This window comes from Telopea speciosissima, chromosome 3 (genome assembly GCF_018873765.1).
Source record: "Telopea speciosissima isolate NSW1024214 ecotype Mountain lineage chromosome 3, Tspe_v1, whole genome shotgun sequence".
NCBI lineage: Eukaryota > Viridiplantae > Streptophyta > Magnoliopsida > Proteales > Proteaceae > Telopea > Telopea speciosissima.
The window spans coordinates 42,137,260-42,157,016 of NC_057918.1; the positions used below are offsets into that span (position 1 = coordinate 42,137,260).

At 40.0% G+C, this 19,757-nt stretch overlaps 1 protein-coding gene across 1 annotated transcript in view; it reads left to right on the plus strand.

Annotated features, from left to right (window-relative positions):
• LOC122655184 (endoribonuclease Dicer homolog 2) overlaps positions 1–19,757 on the plus strand; it is a 168,160-nt gene that overhangs the window by 32,841 nt on the left and 115,562 nt on the right. The window contains exons 7-10 of the mRNA XM_043849399.1: positions 6,861–7,001; positions 8,146–8,274; positions 8,377–8,506; positions 8,648–8,747. Of these exons, the coding sequence (XP_043705334.1) occupies positions 6,861–7,001; positions 8,146–8,274; positions 8,377–8,506; positions 8,648–8,747 (500 nt within the window). The remainder of the gene's footprint in view (positions 1–6,860; positions 7,002–8,145; positions 8,275–8,376; positions 8,507–8,647; positions 8,748–19,757) is intronic.

A 19,757-nucleotide genomic window follows, 5' to 3' on the forward strand; every position in this document is an offset into this window, starting at 1 on the left:
ATTAGGTGGTTAAATACATTTTTACTACATATATGTATTCACATTGAATGGGATGCCCTACTAAATTTCTTATGGCAAAACAGACATCTACTTGTATTAAACCATTAGTTTCAATCAGAGGTACACAGTTAGACTTATCAAACTAGACATAAACTCAGAAGATTTCGTACAGATCATAGCAACATTGTGAGCTTCAACATTAGTGGACCTACTAATATATGGAAATGAACAGACATTAAACTAGTTCTTTAACTCTAGAATTTGTACCTGTGTATTACTAACTTCCCAATTCCCATAGGCAGAGTCCAAACACTTGTTTGTTTAAATACTGAATGAATGATTTTGTATCCGACCTAACTCCAACAGAATGGAGACCCATCTTGCTCTTGTACAACAGAGCCTCCTTTATAGAATGGCTCTCCATGTAAAGAGCCTACAAAGCATATTTGCAGTTACCTCCTACATCAAAGAGGTTCTTGATATCTCTAATTATCCAAACCAACTGCACCTTTGTTCTGTAACCATGAATGCTCCATTACAGTCAATAATGTATAAACTAACATCTGGGGTTCCTCATTGGGATGACCAAGTGAGTCGGAGGTTGTTAGGTTAAGCTTCACAACCAAGGTTTAAGGTTTCGGTTTCGAGCTGGGTTTCGACTAGGCCCAAAACTGAATATTTTTGTGAAACTGCGAAATTTTGGTCGGAACTTGGAAGATTTCGGTTGTTAGTTTCGAGGCCCAAATGCCCAAAACTGGGACTGATAGAGGGCTCCATCGAATTAATCGTTAGAGAACCATGTAGAAGCGGCACTAGGATCAGCTGGCTTAGGTGTGTTTCCTGAAATGAGGCCCAAATAGTTGTATCCATGGAATGTAAGAAGACATGCCTGGGACCAGGTAAGATAATTCTGGCTGCTCAGTTTGATGGGGCCTGGTTGGAGAGTGTGATGCCCAGTATTACTTGATCGACCAAGTGGGTGGCCAGTAGTTGTGCTAGAGGAGAGGGTACTCGTATTGTTGTCGCCTATGGTAACGAGGAAAAGAGGGTTTAGTGGCAACAACAAAAAAGGGAATAAGAGGTGGCAACACCGGCTGCGGAGAGGCTGGTGTAGAGGCAAGGCGACCAGATGGGTCGGGACACAAAGGCAACACCTGCGGTAGAGGCGCAACAACCAGGTAGGTTATGGAGGCATAGACAAGGAAGAGGCCGGCAAGGAGGCGCAGCGACCGTGGGGTCGAGGCGGGCGAGTGCAGAGGCAAGGAAAGCCGGGAAGGCATGGCAAATAGGGGATTTGCAGCGGCATTGGCAAAGGAGACTGGCGGGATGCGGTGTAGCAACCAAGTAGGGGTCGCGGCAGAGAGAGATCGTGACATAGTCAAAATTGTAACAGAGGGAAACTAATAAAACCCTAAAGTAACTTAAAGTAAAGTGATAATATTCCTAACCCACGGTTCTAAACAGATACCAAAGTGCTAAACATGGTCAAAATTTTGTCGAAACTACAAAGTTTCTATCAAAACCTTGCATTTTATACAAAGGGTTTGACCGAAAATGATACTGAGATCCGAAACACGATCGAAATTTCGCCAGCGAATTTCGGTCAAAATATTGCAATTCTTCAGTATCGCAAGCTGGGAGGCATATACCATTATACACCCAAAACTTGCTGCTACTTCTACCACATCCATGTCATCATCTGCAAGTCCAAACATTGAGATCTTGAAACACTTACTACTAGAGCACGTACTGCCTCAGAGTTTCTCATGTTTGCACCAAATATGCTGATTTACCACTTTGAGGACATAAAATGACTGACTATCATCTGCATCCTGGAAGCATGAAACCTCTGTTAACCTATATGTTCATTTCCTCAACCAGTTGCACATTTTCCTAGAGAACCAAAACATTCCACTAATAGTTGGCAGGGCGCTTTGTGATGATTCGTTGAGCAGGAGTTGGTTTTTGTGCTGGGGTGAGTGGGGATCCTCTTATGTTTGTTGTGGATAAGATTTTCCAACTCCCAATCCCTTGATATTATAGGAAGTCCAAGGAGCCATTGTTGGAGAGAACAATGGCTCTTTTCAACAACGTGAATCTGCCCCCAACTCTCCATTCAGTTACTGTCATTTGCCTATTCCATAGGGGAGATGGATGAGGGCATCTGGCCACATCACCAACATAGGTGATCCAAGGCAGTGTAGGGGCTAGGTGACAAGGCACCCGCTTAGGTTCCCTAGGTGTATTATAAATATTTTTGTATATATAATGTATAAAGGAAACAGAACGCTGCCTGGTCACGTGGCTCTGCGTCCAGACACACCAGCGTGTGAAATTACCACCCTGCCCTTATTTAAATTAAAAATTCCATCCATGTTCATGCCCCTGCATTCGCTCTCATTGGTCCCTGTGTGTAATTCTATATATTATAACATAGAAACCATATGTATGCAATATGATATAATTATGCTAATAATGATTTAATATGAGAAAACCAGCATATAATAAATAAAGCGTAGGATATAACATAAGCGTATTCATAAAAAAACAACGCAGTAAAACATAAATAAATGTGAAATGTCAAAAAACTCATGTAATATAAACATATTTATTTTACGTTCCTCTGTGAATTGGCATACATAATAACACCAGAAAGTGGGAAGTTGAACAATAGTTGTGATAATCATCAATTTATACTTATGAATTTTATATGTTGCAGTTAAAAAATATTGGCATACATAATAGCACCATCTAAATCTATACTCGTGAACTTATGTGATGTAGCTGTTTTGTTTTTGTTTTTTTTTTAAATCTCAAAACACATAGGAAGAAGAAGAAGAAGAAAAGCGCCCGCCCAGGCCACAATGGAGGGGGGAGGGATGGCGCTCAAGTTGACAGGTGGCAAAGGCTGTGGCCTTTCTTACTTCAAGTTAGGCGTGTTGTTGCCTTGGCCCAGAAAATATGCCACGATGTCTGGGCGTTGCCTTGGGAAACTGTGATTGCTCTAACCCCTTGCCAAAAAAAAAAAAAAAAAAAAAAAGTAGGGGAGATAACAGATTGCCTACTCTATCCTCCATACTTGATCTGAATCCTTTGTTGTAGCTTCATTTGGCAGTACAAAGAAAGCATCTTTTGACATGGAAATGTTTACCAAATGTCAAATACATCCACTTCTCTTTCATGCTCCTTCACAATTTAATAAATCAAATCTATTTGATGCAGAATTATCACCAAACTGGGCTTCTTTTATTAGGAATAAGTCTAGGGTTGGGATATATATGTTGGGCCTTTGATCCCAAGGGTTTTCTATGTAATAGGCCACTTTAATGGGCCTGGAATAGGGGTGTATAGGTTGCATACAGGATTAGCCATAAGTCTTAATTTTATGTTTTTAATTGAACCGGTTCAAAATTGGTTGCATCCAATTGGTTCAATTGGATCAATTTAAGTTATTTAGCTAAGTGTCTTTTAATTTAAGTTATTAGGGGTAGATAGGTCAAAATACTGTTTTAAGTTATTAGTTTTAATTTTGATTCCTTGCCTTCCATGATTTATCTAGGGAGAGGTTAGATTGTACTAGGATTTGGCATTAGCCCTCTATTATAAAATTAGAAATCATGGGAGGCTCCCCCAAAGTTTTAAAGTTTCAAAAAAGAACTCGTTGGCTGCCAGTGCTGCTGCTCTTTGCTGCCTTGTGAGTGTGTGCATCCTTGTGGACATCAAGGTGGAAAGGGATTGGTGGAATCCAATTGACTCCTTACAGCATGACGGCTGGGAGTATCTTCTTCAGCTGGAAGGTGGGTTTATCCTTCTATCACATATATGCTGCCTCCATTGAAGAACTCCTTCAACAAGTAAGTTATTTATTTAATTACAGTCATTCCCTTCTTCTCCTAGCCCTCTACAGTCCATCCCCATCATTCCCCCTTTATTTTATTGAATCCTTTAAATTCTAACCAGCATCTTCCCTCCAATAGGTCCCTTTATTTTTAATTCGAATTCCCACAAACCCTAGTTAGTCTTAACTCTGTCCAGACCTGTTCCCTCATCAGAATCCTCTCATTCTTTGACCACAGCTTCTCCTCAACACCCCCTATACTCGATCCAAGCTACTGTTCCATCCCATCACTCAAACCTTGATTCCCCTTTCACATAAAACCCAAAAACACCCTAAATTCTGTAAAACCCAATTCAGCCATCAGAAAACCTTCATATTACAGTCGAACATCCCCCTCCCTTTTTAGAAAACTCGACCTCAGCCCCAGCCCTTAGATCCCACTCAAAACCCTAAATTTGACCAAAATTCTAAAACCCGAAACCCTAGAATTTCAGAATTTTATTTTTTTGTGTAAACCTATTTAAAACCTATACCATTAGCTTCCTTTAGACCCGCCCATCATTATCATATATCACATTCATTCATTCCCCTTACCTAAGAATCAGCCTACTTCTGCCCCAATCGCCTGACTAGTTTTAGAACCATCAATCACCTGGCCTCTAGTAGGATTCCCTCCTATTTAGAGCTACATTACTATTTACTCACGATTTAAGTATTTCCTATATCAGTTTTGTAGGTCAATTGAATCCCTTTCCTTCCCAACTTCCAATAATATGACCTTTACATTAAGAAGCAATAATAACACTATCAAGGATTTCTCTATGAATGATAGATCCCTGTGACCAATACATTCACAAGGAGTAAAGGCTTCAACTTTGGAAACGCAAGCTTCTGTCTTATGCGGGCTGCCTGGTTCTGATCCGATCAGTTCTTTAGTCTTCCTATATTTATTGGTCTAGTATATTTGGTCTGCCTTAGTCCATCATCAAAGAGTTTGAGTCTCTTATGGAAGCTTTCCTTTGAAAAGGATTTCTCCATCCTATCAGCTGGGCCTATGTTTGCCTCCCCTAGAACGAGGGAGGCCTTGTATTACGTAGAATCAAAGAAGTCAATTCAGTAGGTATTGTCAAGTTGTTTTGGAAGGTTACATCTGAGAAGAAAAGTATGTGGGGTTGATTAGGTGATTAGGTCCTCTCTGTCCTTCTCCACTCCAATTCTCTTTGGATTGTCCCTACCTCATCAGATGCATCTTGGGTATGGCGGAAGATTCTGAAGCATAGGCCTACTGTTATCATGCCCATTTCTTCACCAATTGATGATGGTGACACCACCTCACTTTGGGTTGACAATTGGCATCCTATGGGTAGTCTCTCCTTCACTCCATCGGTGCTAGAGCCATCTCTCATTAAAAATGGTGATTGGGCCTTCCGGCTAATTTCTCCTCCTGCTTTCTGTAGTATGGAATGCCCTGCCTTCCATTCCTAGAAGGCACCAAGGTAGGGATGAGTCAGTGACAATGTAATTTGGTCTCCTGTTACTTCAGATACAAGGAAGGAGTTTTATACTTCCGAGATTCAATCACATATTATTCATTATAAACGAAATGAAAAGCCCTATGTTCTTCCTTTGCCGGCCGGCGGCTGAGAGAAGTATACTACTCTTTTTAGCTCCAAAGCTGCCTAGGACCTAATCAGCTCTCGTGACATCTTATCTCCTTGGCACAAGCTCGTATGGTTCAAAAACCAGCTTCCCCATTTGAACTTGAACTTGCGGGTAACATTTCTTCAAATACATGGCGTTGATAGGATCACTCAAAGTCTTGGCTCTCAGCCTAGCAATGGTAGCCCAAAGGGTGCTTTCTTTCCTTACTTTGCAAAATGTATTTTTTAATGAAATGGATTATCCGGCCACTCTAGGTCTTCTTTCAATGCTTGAAAAGCGGATGAATGACTTTCTATGTTAGCTCGTATGGTTCAAAAACCACATTTACCGCCACTGCTTCACAGTCTGACGCACCCTATCTAACTGCCTCCCAATGCAGTCTTTCCTCATCCACTGCCACATCCTTGTTGCGGAAGAAATAGATCATCTTTTCTTTGCTTGCCCCTTTTCCCTTTTATTTGGAAAGTGGTGTTTGCCAAATGTTGCCCAAGAAGTCGAAGGATCCTTCCCTTCTAGAGGAACTGGATTTGGGTGGACATGACCTTTGCCGGTACTTCAATTTGTGATATGGTGGATAATCTTGCTTTCAGTGCAAGGGGTGCTTGCCGAATGTTGCCCAAGAAGTCGAAGGATCCTTCCCTTCTAGAGGGACTGGATTTGGTTGGACATGACCTTTGTTGGTACTTCAATTTATGATATGGTGGGTAAGCTTGCTTTCAGTGCCGCAATGAATATTTGTTGATGGAGAGGAATCTCTGGAAATGGTCCTCCACTTCAGGATCCTTCCAGAAGATTTGGGACGCCATCTCCTTTGAGATCAGAAACAAGCTTTTTTCTGTCTCCTCTTGTTGTATTGATTCCCGAAGGAACAGGCATATTGTTGTATCTTGGGATCTTTCTCCTTCCATTCTACAGGCCTCCTCTTCTGTTGCTTGATGGCAGTGGCTTAGCCTAGTCGGCTTTGTTGTTTTTATTTTCTTCCTCCTCTTAAGGGCCCCCCTGTTTCTCCTTTCTCTTTTGTAATGAATTCTTTATTCAAACCCCCCCCCCCCAAAAAAAAATAAAAAAGAAAATAAAAATCCTGAAACACCCATCATTTATATTAAAGTGTTTTTTGCTACTACTAAGTGTAAATAGGGATTGAAAATGGTAGGTTTCTAGTCTTTGCTTTACTGCTTACAAACACTGAATAGTTCATATTGTACTTGTTTTACTACTTACATGGCTGCTTTGTTCCATTTCCCCACCTTCCAATCCTCTTTTAACCATTTGTTGGTTCATTCTTTAACAATCATAATGTCTATCCTTGGACCTGTTATATTAATTACTGGTGTTAACGTAACCCTCTTTTGGGTTGAAGGTGTATACTGTTGCTAATGAATCGGTACTGGCTGAGTTTATACCATTTTCAACTCCAAAGCTGAAGTTTTATAAACATGTGGACATTCAGTGCCCCCAAATTGTGCACTTATCTCGTTGGTTGGAGGGATTACAGAACAAGGTAAGTTATCTTTATTTTGAGATCCTTAGTTTTTTTTTTTAAAATATTTTCTTTAGGGATCTGTTATTCTTCTTTGCTTTTCCAATTGTAATGAAAATAGTCGAGTTTTCCATTGACAGGGATGTCAAATAGTAAGGACAAGCCTTAATTTTCGTTCTTCATCTTTGGATATTTTTATATCTCATTAAGGTTTTAACTTTGTGTTCTCCTTGGACATAGCAAACAACTTAATGTTCTGTACTTATTGTGGAGAAGAGAAATGACTTTAAGAGTTTGGCATTTTTAATGTTGAACTCAGCTATTATTTCTGAAAATTTGTCTGTTATTACTTTTGAGTGAAGTACTTGAATCAGACCTTTTATTTCAGATGTATGTTGATGTTATGCATCCATATGACCTACTAACAGCTTGAGGTAACTATGAAATACATGAAGTTTATCATGGGGGCCTCAGTGTTGAAACCACATGGTGAAGTGACTGATTTATTGATGCAGTCAAGATACATAATATTAGCCTTATTTTGGTTTATTTGAGCCATGGATTGGGTAATGAGACTATAATATGGACAGAAGTTAGAACCATGTGACCTAAGTTTTCTTAGTAGTGGTGTTAAGAGATGTGAGTCGAATTAGTTGTACAGTCCTAGTTTCATTCGGATTTTGGAGTTGCAGTATATAATCTTGACCAAGGCTCATATAAATAAAATAAGTGTCTTTCTTTGTGCTTTTCCTGCATCAAGGCCATTATTAGGAGATTCAATCTCAATTATCTTAACTACTAAATCTAGGATTAGGGCTTTATCATCTACATAATTTATGTTGGAACTGGTCAACTTTGCTGAATCATGGAATTACCTGCTTTATCTCCCCTGGAATTGCATATAATCATTTTGAACTATATGCTTCACCTTAATTTGTGCGTTTGGACTCAAGTGTACATAGTTTCTTATTAGATTTGAACTCTGAGGCCCAAATCAAGGCCGATCTGCTAAGTTATAACTATGTTTAAACTCCGGTGATTTTTGGTTCAAGGAATCACACATGCAAATACCATCATATTATGTTTCTGGTTTTTATGATTCTGTCTTATATAAACAGATGTGTAGGTCTTCTATAGTGCATTGATTATAGTTCTGGTTTTTTAGCATTTGCAGTCTCTGAAAGAATTGCATCTCGGTGATTGCCTCGAAGAATCTCTTTCAAAGAAGATCTCCAAACTTTGTGCAACTTTTTTGTACTGTATTACTGAGTTGGGTATTTGGTTGGCCTTAAAGGTACATAATTTTATTGTATGGCTTGTTAGGCTATAATTCTCTTTTTCAGAAACGGAAGTATTTTCTTTTTGTAACTCATATTTTCTGTTTTTCAAATGATAGGCTTCTGAATCTTTTTCATGTACTGAAATTGAAATTTTCCCCTGGCTGCCAAGAAAGGATGGGATTGGTAACAGGGTTGTGAGAATTTTCAATCTAGAAGTATTCCAGTTGTTCTCGACATATATTCCAAGTACTTTCAGACTTTCTTGGCTTTGTCAGTTTTATTCTTTATTTCCTGAAGTTCCTGTGGATTTACTTTCCCACCCCTTCACCCTTCCAAACAAAAGAACAATGAGTTTGGTTGCTCAGAATTTGTCCTTTCACTGTGTAGGTGCAGAATGGTCTATTGGAGGTAATATTAGAGCAAATATAGATGCTGGCTTTTTAACTCCGAAGGTTGAATGTCTCATTGATTCTCTCTTGGAGTACAGGTTATTGATGACTACTATGTATTCCTTTGTGAAATTTGCTTATTCTCAACAATTAATGTTTCAGAAATTCTAGTTCCTTGTTTTCTCTGTCAAAGCTGAAAGAAAACCCAACTGTTTCAAAAGATCCTATATTATGGTATTAGAGACGTAGTAGGTTTAAAATTTTCCTGCTTGATAAAGTCAGTAGTTCTAAAGGGTCCACTCCCCTCTCAACTGTCCTTGAATTTTCATTTTGAAATGGGGAATTTGTTGCACTTCTTTTGGGGAGCCCAGCTCCATGATGGGCCCAAATTTTCTGGACAGGTAGACTCCTAGGTAACCTACTCACGTGTCAAGTTTCAGCTTACCAGAGTTTGCCATGTGGCAAATCAGAGCTTTGAAAATTTTGGGCTGTTGGAGAGTGCAAGGTAGTTGTCGGAGTACTATAGGCATATATGAACATAGTTAAGATGAATGCTAATACAAATTCGGTACCCTATTATGCAAGCTTGGGATGCATGACATTTATTCTCGAGCTTTAATTGGAGTGTTAGAGTTTATGTAATAAGGGAACTTTTGGAACTAGCTCATTGTCTAGTTGTCTTATACTGTAATTTCTCTTTGTTACCTTTTACCTCCCTAGGGAGGTGTATGTGTTGGTAGAATCATGGGCTTGAGAGAAGAAATAAAATAAAAGAATGGCTTAGAATGACTTGTATTAATGAGAGAAAGGCCCCTCTATTTATAATAGAGGGAAGTTACAAATAAGATTAAGCTAGGCGATGTGGGACTAAACCCACATAGCCGATATAAGCTTAATACACTAAATAACATAAATAATACCCCAAAAAGACCAGAATACCCCCACGGTATTTTGGAGTACATTATTCTAACACTCCCCCTCAAGCTGGATTATACAAATACTAAAGGAAGAAGATCCAGCTTGAACTAAAGAAAAAAACTCTTAAAGAAAAAAAACTCTCTCCATAACAATGCTAACACTCCCCCTCAAGTTGGCACATACAAGGTACTAATGCCCAACTTGAATAAAATGAGAAAAATAAATTGTAACAGAATCTAGCTCCAAAATGAATGCAGCTCCCAAATAGATCTTCAAGAACTTGAAAAAAAGACCTTCAAACTTGGACAGACTTGATCAGCAAAACAGGACTGGAATGTTTTCCAAAAAGGCAGCTTTCACCAATCTTCTATTGCTGTCCAGTGATGAATCTCTGAATTATAATCCTGAAGATAAGTAATTAGGGTAGCTGCAAATGAGTCAAGCAGCAGAAAGATCAAGCAATGAAACAAACAAACAACCAAACTGTAGAACCTCATATGGAATATCTTCAAACTTTAAGGCCAGCCAACCTCCCCCTTATGACAAATTTTAATCCAATAACTAAGTAGATACCCATTGGCAATGATGAAATTTCTGACCTTCTATGTTTTGCATCAAGTGTCCCTGCATGTTCTGCTCTCTGCAATGGCTGCAGGTATACTATAGGTATACTATATATATTCCCCCCCTCACGTGTAGTGCACGTGGACATAAGAGAGATAGGGCAAAACATAACATTCTAGAATTCTACAATGGCTGCCAAGGGTAATGGAAAAGGAAGTAATGGTAAGGTAGAGAATACCAGTAATTTCCAAGGTGGTTATGGGGAATGCCAAAGGTATGTTTTGGGTGGTGGTGAAGGAAAAAACAGCAGTGGGATAATGAAGTAGGAGTAAATTATACAACATATATAGTTCTAACCATCTTCCATCGATCAAACAAACACTTTTGATGGAAACCCCTGCCGGGGAGAAACTCCTAACTCCAATATTCAAATCTGAGAAGTATACAGATCTGATGTGAAGGAAGAAAAACACCATGCTTCAAGGCTTGAGCAATCTTCAAACAAGGTAGAACAAGTGTGCAAAACTCCAATGTATAAACTCCCACATGCGAAATAGGACTGATGAAGATATCCGAACAATAATGCAGTGAAGAAGCTTCAACAAACAGGTGGATCAGATCTGAATTAGTGAACAATGCTAGGACCAAGCTCCAAAGTAAGCCGGATATGGACCCGAAAGGCTTCACATAACTGAATAGGTTCGTAGGTGCAACCAATAATCGTGGAACACATTGTAGTACTCCCAAATTAGCTGATCTCTAGGGTAGCAGATTCAAGTCTTCCATAACGAAAGTAATTCAATCTCCAATAATAGGAAACACAGACACAATCATAGGGCAGCAGTATTCCACATAAAAGTAGCAATAACATATCAACCAGTCATGCGTACAGAAGCTAATCAATAACACCAGCCATGTAGGTAGTGAAGCTCAAAATAACCAGCAAATAGAAGATAAAGAACCAGACATATCCATAGGTAGTTGAAGCAGCCAGCCACATAGGAACCAATAAAAAAATAGGTTGATAATTGAAGAAATCGAGCCATAAGTGAGAACCTGAATTTTTTCAGAAAAGAACTGATGAATGATGCTGAAATTCATGTTGAATACTTCTCTGATATGTATAAGACTCTCCTCAAAAAATTAGCTTGATAGGACAACCCTAACCCTAAAATCGATTTTAGTCAGGGTTTTGGGAAACCCTGAAATTGGGATCGACATAGGGAAAGGGGGCTGTAATTGTTGATGTAGACTTGCAATAGATGCTCATCAAGGCTGCTAGACTGGAACCTCCAAGGTGAACAATCAATCTCCAGTAAGATTGAGACTTGATCTTCAAAGGGGAGAGTTTCCAAAAAATCGCAGAAACAAGGGGTAGCAACCATTGCAGGAAAAATAGACCTCCTTCAAGCCATGTATTGATGTAGGAGAGTGCTCATTTAATGGTAGAACCACCTCCAAAGCACTAGAACAGCAGCAAACATCCCTAGCCCAAATCGATTTTTATCAGGGTTTTGGAAAACCCTGAAAAGAAGAGATCGATTGGGGTAGGGGTCTTCAAAAAACTTGGATAGGTGCAATATTGAGGTCGATTGGTCCTTGAAGTGGGAGTAATCAGCCCTCCAAAAATTAGCATAAACTGAAACGTCGAGTATGGCTTGTAGTAGTAGGGAATCACCCCCAAAAATTCAGCTGCATCAGAAAAGGGAAACCCTAAAATCGATAAAAGTCAGGGTTTTTGTAAAAAACCCTGACAAGGTGAGATCGATTAGGGTTGGGGTTGGAATACTCAATAAAAGATGGAGAGAAAGAAAAAGGGAAGTTAGGGTAATAGAATAGGGTAGAAAGGGGCTGGAGAAGGGTGCATAGGGAGCTCCAATGGTGGAAGATCGGTTCTCCAAAAAATTCTGGACAGCTCCAATATCGCAGAGAGGGACTCTAGCAGGGTTTTTTAATAAAAATCGATAGAAGAGAAAGGGGGGCAGCAACTAAATCATCGATATTCTGTAGTTACCTCATTAGTGCTGCCCCTAAACAAGGTTTAAGAAAAAGAAAAAACAGAAAAAAAGAGGAAAAGCCGGGAAAAGGAGAAGAAGGAGAGATCGATTGGAGGAAAAGAAGGGGTAAAATAGGGTTTTTCCTTCTCTCTAACCTAGATCAGACCAGCTCTGATACCATGTTGGTAGAATCGTGGGCTTGAGAGAAGAAATAAAATAAAAGAATGGCTTAGATTGACTTGTATTAATGAGAGAAAGGCCCCTCTATTTATAATAGAGGGAAGTTACAAATAAGATTAAGCTAGGCGATGTGGGACTAAACCCACATAGCCGATATAAGCTTAATACACTAAATAACATAAATAATACCCCAAAAAGACCAGAATACCCCCACGGTAATCTGGAGTACATTATTCTAACAGTATGTAATTCCTTAAATCTGCATCGTTTAACTCTTCCTTACCATTGCACTCAATGGCATCCGTTGCAAATGCCTCTCGACCAACTTTTCTTCTATCTGAGCCTCTCCTTAATCACCTCAAAATTTTCATTTAATGGCTTTTCTAGCTTTTCTATTCATTCATGTCTACTTTTTCATTTATCTAGACTTATTTTATTTTATCTGTTCTATTTGTTGCCAAACATTTTTGCTCATGCACATAGAATTTTCCCAAGTGTTAGTGGGATATGTCTATCACTTAACACTCCAGAAGCACCTCTCCATCACCCACAGCTTTAATTCTCTTAAGTTACATGATAGGTTTTTCCAGGATTATCAGCTGCGTGCTCTGTCTTCTTATTCTTCCTCTTGTTTTCTCTTCCATCAACTTCACTCTTTTTTCTACTGTTTGCTGCTTCTATCTCATTTTTCATCACCTTTTCTATTTGCCATTTTTTTTCTATCAAGTTTGCTACATCCTACATACAGGTGACTGCCACCTTTGAGTTTCACACTAGACAAAACACATCTAACAGGTCAGATTTCTGGTTCCAATTTCCTTTATGTTATACTTGGTTATGTGTGATATTTCTGCTAGTTTTTTCATACTAGAACCATGCAATTCTGTCATAGTTTTCATCCCTAACTTTCCTACTGCATTACTGTTTTCTATAGTAGTTTCTGTTGGAATATGTAATCTAGAATACTGTGGGGGTATTCTGGTCCATTTGGGGTAGATTTATTCTTATGATATTAGGATTAAGTTGCTGCTCTTATAGAGTCAGCTAGTTAGGGGTAATTATGTCTATTTCAGTCCCTTTGTAACTTTCCTCTCTATTATAAATAGAGGGGCTTACCTATCAATGAATCAAACACATTCTATTATCTAATTCTCTCTTTCTAACCCACTGTTCTGTTAACAGTTTCTAACTTCTCAATTATTTCCTTCCTACAGCCATACCCTCTGTTCTGCTAGTTCTGATATCAGGAGAATCACAACCCTCTGAACATCAGAGAAAATTGTGATTCTGGATTTAATTGAAATTTCTGATGCCTAAGAGAACTTGATTTGAGTTTCAAGGGTTTTGGACTTGTGGTTTGAGATCATGAAATTATCCTCTCAGCTTAATTCTGAGTTCTGTATTCCTGGGTATTCTATCACATTATAAATCAGATTTCTTTATTTGCATATTAGTTTCTAGTTCTTGGTTATCTTTAGCAGATGTCATGACCCTCCCCAAATCTAGGGTTAGAGTTTTTCTATCTGCGTTACAGATTTTGTGGTTTAGAGAAATGTGTTCTGCTGATGTAACGATGCAGACCCGATGTTAACAAAACAGTCTTGGAGAATAATGCTTGAATGATCTATGACCATCCAAGGCTCTTCTATTTATAATATTGAATAGAAAGGAAAAAAATACAAATTAGCAATGTGGGACTAAACACCACATAAAAATAAAAATAATGACTAGTATAGCCCTACAGTTTTAACACTCCCCCTTAAGTTGGAGCAAATATATCAATCATGCCCAACTTGACTAGAATGGGATGAAACAATTTCCCAGATAATCCCTTAGTTAAGATATCAACAACCTGATTAGCAGACTTCACAAAGGGAACACAAACCAATCCTTCTTCCAGTTTTTCCTTGAAGAAATGTCTGTCCACTTCAACATATTTAGTGCGATCATGTTGTACCGGGTTGTGTGCAATGCTGATTGCAGCTTTGTTATCACAATACAACATCATGGGAAGATGAATAGGAACACCAAGATCTTGTAGCATGCCTTTCAACCAAAGTAACTCACAAATGCTCTGTGCCATAGCCCGAAACTCTGCTTCAGCACTAGAACGAGCCACCACATTCTGCTTCTTACTACACCAAGTGACCAAATTGCCTCCTGCAAAAGAACAATACCCAGAGATAGACTTCAGATCTGCAGAGCCACCCCAGTCAGCATCGGTATATGCCTCTACCCGTAGGTGACCATTAGGAGACAGAAGAATGCCTTTTCCAGGAGCTGACTTCAAGTAGTGAAGAATCCGAAGAACAACCTCCATGTGAGAAGAGGGGTCATGCATGAACTGACTCACAGTACTCACAATGACAGCAATGTCTGGACGAGTGCGTTAGAGATAAATCAGCTTCCCCACCAGGCGTTGATACCGGCCTTTATCAACAGGTTCACCCTCTTTTTCTTTGAGACGAACAGTAGCCATAGGAGTATCTAAAAGGTGACATCCTAACAGACCAGTCTCAGTTAACAATTCTAGGACATACTTCCTTTGGAAGAGAAAGATGCCTTTAGAAGATCTGGCAACCTTAATCCTAAGAAAGTATCGTAGCGGCCCTAGATCTTTGATCTCAAATTCCTACCTAAGAAACCTCTTCAACTGGCTGATCTCATCCCCATCATTACCTGTAACCACAATGTCATCCACATACACTATAAGAACACTGAGCTTCTCACTAGCCCTCTTGATAAAGAGAGTATGATCAGCATTACTTTGCTTGTAGCCAACAGATGTCATTGCCTTGTGGAAACGACCAAACCAAGCTCGAGGTGACTGCTTCAGCCCATATTTGTTCGCTTCTACTTGCATACTTTGCCTTTAGTATTGTTACAAGAAAAACCTGGTGGAATATCCATGTATATTTCCTCACAAAGTTCCCCATTTAGGAAGACATTTTTCACATCCATTTGTTGAAGATCCCATCCAAGATTAACTGTACAAGATAGCAAAACCTGAACTGTATTCAATTTTGCAACAGGGGCAAAAGTCTCCTGATAGTCAATCCCATATGTCTGGGTGAAGCCCTTTGCAACCAAACGTGCCTTATATCGATCCACAGACCCATCCATCTTTTGTTTGACCACAAACACCCACTTACATCCCACTGGTTTTTCCCCTGGAGGGAGGGGTACAAGATCCCAAGTGTTGTTTTTTTCTAAAGCTCTCATTTCTTCCAACATAGCTGCCTTCCACTTTCCATCTGTATATGTTTCCTGCCAGTTTTTAGGAATAGAAACAGAAGAAAGAGAGGATACAAATGCACGAAAAGTTGGAGAAAGAGAACTATAAGAAACAAAGCGAGAAATGGGATGTAGGGTGCAAGTCCTGGTACCTTTACGATGAGCAATAGGTAGATCAGAAGGAGAGGTCTCACCATAAGGAGGAGGAGGATCTGACTCCTGGGTTGGCAATTGGATAGGTATTGGTGCCACAATGGACTGATGCTGCCCTCTGTTGGAGTGTCTCTTGTAGGTGAGGATATTAGAGTTGTCAATTCTCTTCTGAAATTCATTAATGGTTCTCTGGACTGGAGTCATCTCCCGTTGACAAGGATCATTACCACCATTATTTTCTACATGCTCCCCTTGTAAAGGAGTCTCTTCAGAAGAAGGGGCAGCAGCCAAAGGAGGCTGGACAACAGCCAAAGGAGGCTGGACAGCAGCCACAGGAGGAACAGGAGGCTGGACAGCAGCCACAGGAGGAACATCAAGGGGAGGAAACAAAAGCACATCTTCACTGGAACCAGAATTCTCCCCCTGAAGATATGTAGACGGATAAAATGAAAGACTTCCATGAAAAGCCACATCCATACTGACCAAAGTACGACGAGAAGGAGCATGGTAACACTTTTAACCTTTCTGGGTTGGAGAGTAACCCAAGAAAATACACCTTAACCCACGGGGATCAAATTTGCCATGAGGTTTAGTGTCTCTAGCATAACACACACAACTGAAAATTTTGGGAGGAATCACAAAGGTGGAATTCCCAAGTAAAGTATCGGCCGGATTGCGGGATTCAAGAACACGGGAAGGCAACCGATTAATAAGATAGGTTGCAGTGAGAATAGCATCCCCCCAATATTGGGAGGGAACATGGCGCAAAAACATTAATGGCCTGGCCACGTTTAACAAGTGTCAGTTCTTCCGTTCAGCCACACCATTCTGGGTTGGGGTATCAACACAACTTGTCTGATGAACAATCCCATTATCTGCAAGGTATTTCTGAAATTGAGTCTCTATATACCCAGTCCCACTATCACTTCTCAAGATTTTGAGAGTAGCATTGAATTGAGTTTTGACCATGTTATGGAAATGCTAAAAACAAGCAAAAACTTGACTTTTGGTGTGTAAAAGATAAACCCATGTGCGTTGAAAATGACAATCAATCAAAGAGACAAACCAACGATGACCGGAAACTGAAGTCTTATGACTAGGACCCCAAACATCAGAATGTACTAATTGAAAAAGTGAAGAACTCCTTTTATTTGAAATAGAATAAGTTGAATGTGTCTGTTTGGCCAGAACACAAGCCTCACAAAAAAAATTGGTCTTATCATAAGGTTTGACCAAAGCAGGAAATAAGGATGCTAAGATGCCTAAGGGAGGATGACCTAATCTAGAGTGCCATTGATAAAGTTCAGAAGATACTAAGGAGTTCTGATGTAGTGGTAGTAATGGAGGTGGAGTGAGACGACCATCGTCAAGCAGGTATAGGCCACCATGCACTTTACCAAATCCAATTATCTTCCCAGAGTCCAGATCCTGAAAAACACAATGGGAAGGAAAAAATGTTACTTTGCAATTAAGATCACGAGTTAGATTACTAATAGAAAGAAGGTTAGTAGTAAAATTCGGAATATGTAAAACATTTGACAAAGGAAGGGAAGAAGTGCAGTCGATGATTCCTTTTCCAGAGATGGAGGAAAGGGAACCATCAGCCACGTTGACCTTGTCTTTTCCAGAGGTAGGAGAATAATGATAGAAGAGGCTAGAGGACCCGGTCATGTGATCTGTAGCTCCAGAATCAATGATCCAAAGATGGGAAGCTACAGAAGCACAATGACCACCAAACGAAATACCTAACCGAGCAAGATGTGAACCTGAGGGAGTAGACGAAGCGGCAGTAGCGGATGTAGTAGAGGCAGTGGCAGCGGAAAACCGGAGCACACGTAGGAATGCCTGTAGATCCTCCTGAGATAAGACAATGTCAGTAGTAGGGGCTGTAGTAACAGGCTCGAGTGATTGGCCTTGTTTTTCGGCTTCTTCTTGGCAGCCCGTTTAGCCTCATAGTCGGCAGGCTTCCCATGGAGTTTCCAACATTTGTCTTTGGTGTGATAAGGTTTGTGACAGTGCTCACAAGTAACAGTGCCTACAGTAGTACTACCAACAGAGAGAGTTCCAACAGCTATAGGAGGGGCCTGGGCAGCAGTCTGGAGGGTGACCTGTCAGGAACAGTAGGGTGTAACATAGCAGTCCGGTGGTTTTCTTCAGAGGAGACCAAGGCATAGGATTGTTCAAGTGTGGAAAAAGGAGAATGGCCCAACACCTGAACACGAATCTGGTCATACTCAACATTCAACCCGGCAAAAAAATCATAGACCCTGATCTTGTCAACATGTTTCTTATAGGCAGCTAGGTTAGTGGGATTATCAGGTTGGTAATCAGAGAAGTGGTCCAACTGTTGCCAAAGGCTGCGCAAAGTAGCATAATACTTAGAGACTGATAAGTCCCCCTGAGTGGTATGAAGAACCTTCTGCCACAGTTCATAAACCTGAGCATCATTACCAAGCTGCCCATATGTCTCTTTGCAAGCTGTCCAAATCTGAAACGCTGTATCAAACAGCAAAAAACCATGTGCAAGGTCTGAATTCATAGAACCAACCAAATATGACATGAGAACTCCATTATTGGCAAGCCATCGAGTCTGGGCAGCACCAGGGACAGTTGGCTTAAGACTTGTGTCATCAATATGGCTAGTAAGGCCCCGGCCAGCAATGGCAAAAGAAGCAGACCTAGACCACAGTAGGTAGTTTGTGCCATCTAATTTGATGGGATTTGGAAGAAAAGTGTGATATTCAGATTTGCCTGCACCATCTTGATCAGAAGTTGCAGTAGAAGTTGTAGAATCACCCATTATGGCAGGGAAGGGCTGACTGTGAAGAGAAACCCCACTAAAACTCCAAAACAGGGTCTGAAAGCAAGGTCGAGTGGCCCTTTTGGAAGGGGAAGACACCTCCAGAAAAATCAGAAACAAAGAAGAACCTGTTCCCAAAAATCGATAATGTCAGGGTTTTGAAAAAAAACCCTGAAAGTGGAGATTGATAATGGGATTTGTGCCTCAAAAATAAATCTGCAGGTAGAGCAATAAATCTGTTGTCCAGTAGTTATTAGAGGCCTCTTCGATGAAGAAACTTCCTCCAAAAAATAGCAGCAACAAGCAGCCCCACACCCAAAGTCGACAATTGTCAAGGTTTTGGAAAAAAACCCTGAAGATGGAGATCGATTGGGAGTGGGGGTCTTCAATCAATGAAAAAAAAGGCTGGACAGATGCTGGAAAGGGTGCTGAAGAAGCTCCAATAAGTGAAAACAGCCTGCAATAATGGTAGGGGCTGATCTCCAAAAAAAAACTTGAAAGCTTCAATACGTCAAGTGATGTCCAGCAACTATCGAGCAGGTATTAATTCATGAGAAAAAAAAGGAAAAGAGGTAGGGAGGGGCAGCAACTAGATCATACGACCACCTCTTGTAGTGCTGCCCTTAGGGAAGAGGGAGTACCAAGGAGGAAAAACGTTGGAAGAGAGAAAAGAGGAGGAAAGAAAAAAAATTTGATGGGAGGTTGGGAGGTTTTGAAAACTTAGATCAGAGTTGGCTCTGATACCATGTTAACAAAACAGTCTTGGAGAATAATGCTTGAATGATCTATGACCATCCATGGATCTTCTATTTATAATATTGAATAGAAAGGAAAAAAAAAATACAAATTAGCAAATATAACGCTACGGTTCTAACACCCGGTTATGGTACTTGGGTAAAATTTTCCGATCTTTTGGGTTGTGCCCGTGAGGGCAGAACCTTGTACCCTATCCGGGTTCTTCTACTTACCTTTAGAGGAAGTCTCATTTTTACAGTGGAGTTACAGCATAAGGTGCAGCTGAACTCCTTGAAACAGTGGGTATTTTTTCTGCCCTTCAGCTGAAATTTTCCATGTTGAAATTTCCCTTCAATTTAGGTCTCTCTTTCCATCTTCTTTAGCCCCTATTCTACATTGTAAAAGTGGAGTTTTTACTCATTGGTATACTTTAGGTTGGTATGTTAAATATCTTTTTGGTTGACCTTGTGCTATGTTATTTCTATTGAAATTCACGTTGGTGGATTTACTTTAAATGTTTTTGATGC